General features: G+C 37.4%; 1 protein-coding gene across 2 annotated transcripts in view; it reads right to left on the bottom strand.

Annotated features, from left to right (window-relative positions):
• Positions 1-4,232, bottom strand: part of NSL1 (NSL1, MIS12 kinetochore complex component) — a 49,698-nt gene that overhangs the window by 40,632 nt on the left and 4,834 nt on the right. Inside the window, exons 3-4 of one of the 2 annotated variants that reach the window (XM_012638335.1) lie at positions 1,464-1,594; positions 59-113 (exon numbers count right to left, since the gene is read on the bottom strand). In XM_012638335.1, the coding sequence (XP_012493789.1) occupies positions 59-113; positions 1,464-1,594 (186 nt within the window). The remainder of the gene's footprint in view (positions 1-58; positions 114-1,463; positions 1,595-4,232) is intronic. The other variant, XM_012638336.1, reaches the window with a different exon arrangement.

Below are 4,232 nucleotides of genomic sequence, written 5' to 3'. Positions count from 1 at the left end.
AACTCATGAAAATTACACACTGATGCTTCATTTTTACCATAAATGAATACTGACTCACCTGGATCAGGATCATATTTCAGGTCCAATGGATGTACGATAGGATTGTATTGCTTCTAAACAGAACACAAATTAAACAGATTTAATTTAATCACTTAATGCCTCATATAAACATTTTCTTCAGCGAATGTAGGCAAATATACTATACTGTCAGTAGTATCATTCTTTTGGGGGAAAAATAATTAGATCCTAAAATCTATAGGGAAGCGAGGGGAAAAAAGATAAGACCAAACTAAGTCTGAACTATACCCTTTACAGTACTGCCACCTACCGCATATACTAAGGAACAGCATTATAAAAAGGTATAATCAGAAAAAGCATCAAGCAAATTAAAAGTGCAAAGACTGAATGCTTGTGTTTAAAGTGCATGGCAGTCTCCAAATTTTGAATGGACTGTGTTTCAAACGTTTATTTAGGACAAGTGTTTGGAACTCAAAATTCACATTTCAGCCTCAGCAAGAGCGAGATCCCATCTCAACAAAAAAAATAGAAAGATTAGCCAGGTGTGGTAACCTGCACCTGTAGTCCCAGCTAGTTGGGAGGCTGAGGTAGGAGGATCGCTTGAGCCCAGGAGTCTGAGGTTGCAGTGAGCTATGATGACACCACTGCATCTAGCCTGGGTGACAGAGCGAGACCCTGTCTCAACAACAACAAAAATTCATATTTCCACAAAAACCCCATTCTAAAAAGTGGCTTGGCCCCACCACCACCGCACTAAAGGCTGTACCTCACTGGAGGGGCAATGCCATTACTAGCAAACCTCCTCCCTACCCCACCCAAAGGAAGATTAGGTCTTGTGGACTTCATCTTTGTTTTCTATTTATTCCAGTCCTAAAAATCTGACAAGTTGGGAGTGTGATATGGTTGGTCACTGATATCTACAGTAATTATAAGTAAGAAGCAAGTCTATGGCTGCACCTATCTAAAAAGCTCAGGCTGAAGGAGCTGACTTCCTGGTCTTGCAACCCAAATGGTCATGATTTTTAGAGCAAAACAAATTACACACAATTAATAAAGCAAATTTCAGTATTATGAACAGGTATTCAAACCATCTTCATCATCAGTTTAACTAAAAGATCTTTCAAAACATACTAATATGTACAAATAATGTGTCAAACACAGATGACAAATAGGAAGAAAAGGGTTAAAACATAAATTTCCTTTTCCATCCTGGTCTCAGAATCATAATGTCATTGTCAGTCTTCCATCTCCAATTTGAATTTTAATATCAGCTATATTCAAAACTAGTATGACTAAAACAGGAAAAAGTCTTATAAGAGACAATATTAACTGCGGCAGGAAAGGAAAAGACAACAAAATGTCATGTATCTCCACGTGGATCTTATACTTTAACTTTTTTTACTGTGGTAAAATATACATAACATTTTAAAGGCAAATCGTCTTACCAGAATTTCTTGTTTTGCTTTTATGGTTTTGATGACACATTCCAGGATCTTTCTGGGATACTGCTTACGTTTTGTGGCTATATCTACTATGATTTCATCAAACTGATCTTCAAGTACTTTGATGTCAGAATCTATTTCAGGAAAAAAAAAAGTATATCTAAAAAGTTCCTTAAAACTCATTGTTTATATCCTATATGAAAATGTGATATACACTAAATTTAGAAAACACATGAAGCAAGTTAACGGATGCCTCTACTTTTGTGATTAATTTACTCATCAAACAATCAATTATTGAGTATCTATGGAAGCTAGGTCTAAACCAGAGAAATACAAAGATGAGCACAACATGATCCCTACTCTCTAAGTGTTCATAGTTCACTGGAAGAAAAAGATAACTACAAGGCAACCTGATAAATGCAACAGAGGTATGAAGAGAATGTTATCAGGCCACAGAAAAATGAAACACTTTGAGAAATTTAAGACTTCAAAGAAGTAACACTTGAGTTTGAAATATAAGCATAAATCCAATGGATATAAAATGGTAGAGAAAAAAATAATAGGGAGCAGCATTTTAGGCAAAAGAAACAGTATTTGAAACATCATAGAGTCCTTGGGGAACACAGAAAAGTTCTAAATGGCAGCAAAATAAAGGAAAAAAAGGATGATAACTAGGCTATTTTTTTTTTTTTCCAGACAAGGTCTCACTCTGTCACCTGGGCTAGAGTACAGTGGTGCCATCACAGCTCACTGCAACTTCAGACTCCTGGGCTCAAGTGATCCTCCTGCCTCAGCCTCCCAAGTAGCTGGGACTACAAGAGTACACCACCGCACCTGGCTAATTTTTCTATTTTTTGTTGAGATAGGGTCTTGCTCTTGCTCAGGCTGGTCTCAAACTACTAGACTCAAGCAGTCCTCCTGCCTTGGCCTCCCAGAGTGCTAGGATAACAGGCATGAGCCACCGTGCCCGGCTGGGTATTTAATACCAGGGATGCTAACAAGTTTTGACCTTATTATGTGCTGAACCAAAGCAGTGACAGTAGCAGTGAGTAGGATACCTAGATCTGGAATAGTACTCAACTGGATAGATGGTAGAAAAAAATGAAAGATATGGCGAGTTTAGACTTTTTTTTATTTAGCTAAATCTATTTTGTCAGATGTTTTTCTACGTCTTCAGCTTAACTAGTCTATATCATATGTGTTCTACTGTGTCAAAGTCTATGCTAGAAATGGATCTATTTATTTTATTAAGCAGAAGCTTTATTAGGAAGAAGTATGAAGTCTGAAACACCATATATATACATATATTTGTTTTTTAGAGACAGGGTCTCAGTGTCACCTAGGCTAGAGTACAGTGGTGTGATCATAGGTCACTGTAACCTCAAACTCCTGGGCTCAAGTGATCCTCCTGCCTCAGCCTCCTAACTAGCTGGGACTACAGGTGTGTGCCACCTGTTTTTTGAGAGATGGGGTTTCACTATGTTGCCCAGGCTGGTCCCAAACTCCTGGCCTCAAGTGATCCTCCCACCTTGGCCTCCCAAAGTGCTGGGATTACAGGTGTGAGCCACGGCACCCAGCAATATTTTTTGAAACATTTTGAGAAAGTGCTGATACATATTGGCATATACATGCATATCAAGTAAAGATTAAAGAAGTATATTAATGAGATACGGTGTTTCATTCATGTAACAAATATTCACTGAATCCAATTAAATTGCTTCTTTAGAGGATATAATAAGAGACAGTCATTTTTTACTTTGAATACTCATTCAGAGGAGCAGTGCTTTCTAAATTTTAATTTATCCATTAACAGAGTTAAATCAGTAGCCTGAAAAGAATGCTGTACTATTTCACAATCAGTTAAAAAAATTTAAAAAAGTCTCCCAAGCTAAATCTTTTTTTGTAGGGAGGAAAATGGTTTCTTAGCGCCACCTACTGATAAAGCTACAAAATTGAAATACATAAACAAATTTGAATAGGAAAGAATTACTCATTGACTTAAATATTTAATGGGTGCCTACCCATGTGCCAAACTAAGAGTTGAGAACATAGAGATGAGAAAAACAGATATAGTACCTTCTCTCAAGAAACTTACATTTCAAATCTTAAATTTGCCTGGTTCAGCCTCCTGGAATCAAGTCCTTTCAGAGTAGTTACAGAGGGAGGGCGGAAGGGGTTTGATTCACTTTTATATTCATTAATTCATTCTTTTGTTGGTTCACTCATTTACACAATGACCTCCTGTGCCAGGCGGAGGAAATCTCAGTTAACAAAACACTAAAACCTCTGCCCTTGTGAAGCTTACTTACTGCTTCTGTGTATTAGATCAGAAACAAATCCTATTAATTCTATCTTCTAAATATCTCTTGGACCTTTTTCTCTCCTATTGTCTTGGGGCAGGACTTCACCATCTTCTGTTGTACTATTACAGTAACCTCCCTAAGATCTGACTGCCTTGAATTTCTTCCTTCTCCAACCCATCCCTCAGACAGCCAGCAGTTAGCTTTCAAAAACACAGACCTTTTCATGTAATTTTACTTTAAAACTCTTCATTGGTTTCCCATTGCCGACAGAATAGCCTTCAAAGCTCTTCATGATCTGGCCTCAACTTATCTTTCTGGCCACATCTGCCATTAGTTTTCACAATTCACTGCTGACATTTTCCAAACATATCACTCCTTTGCGCCTTTGCACATGCTGTTTTGTTTCAAATGTCCTTCCTACCTTCTATCTAGCACACTCTCACTATAATAATATAATTTAATATAACAC

The sequence above is a fragment of the Propithecus coquereli genome, unplaced genomic scaffold, assembly GCF_000956105.1.
Source record: "Propithecus coquereli isolate 6110/MARCELLA unplaced genomic scaffold, Pcoq_1.0 Scaffold129, whole genome shotgun sequence".
Lineage (NCBI taxonomy): Eukaryota > Metazoa > Chordata > Mammalia > Primates > Indriidae > Propithecus > Propithecus coquereli.
Note: the sequence above shows the minus strand (reverse complement) of the source record. Positions and strands in the feature narration are given on the sequence as shown.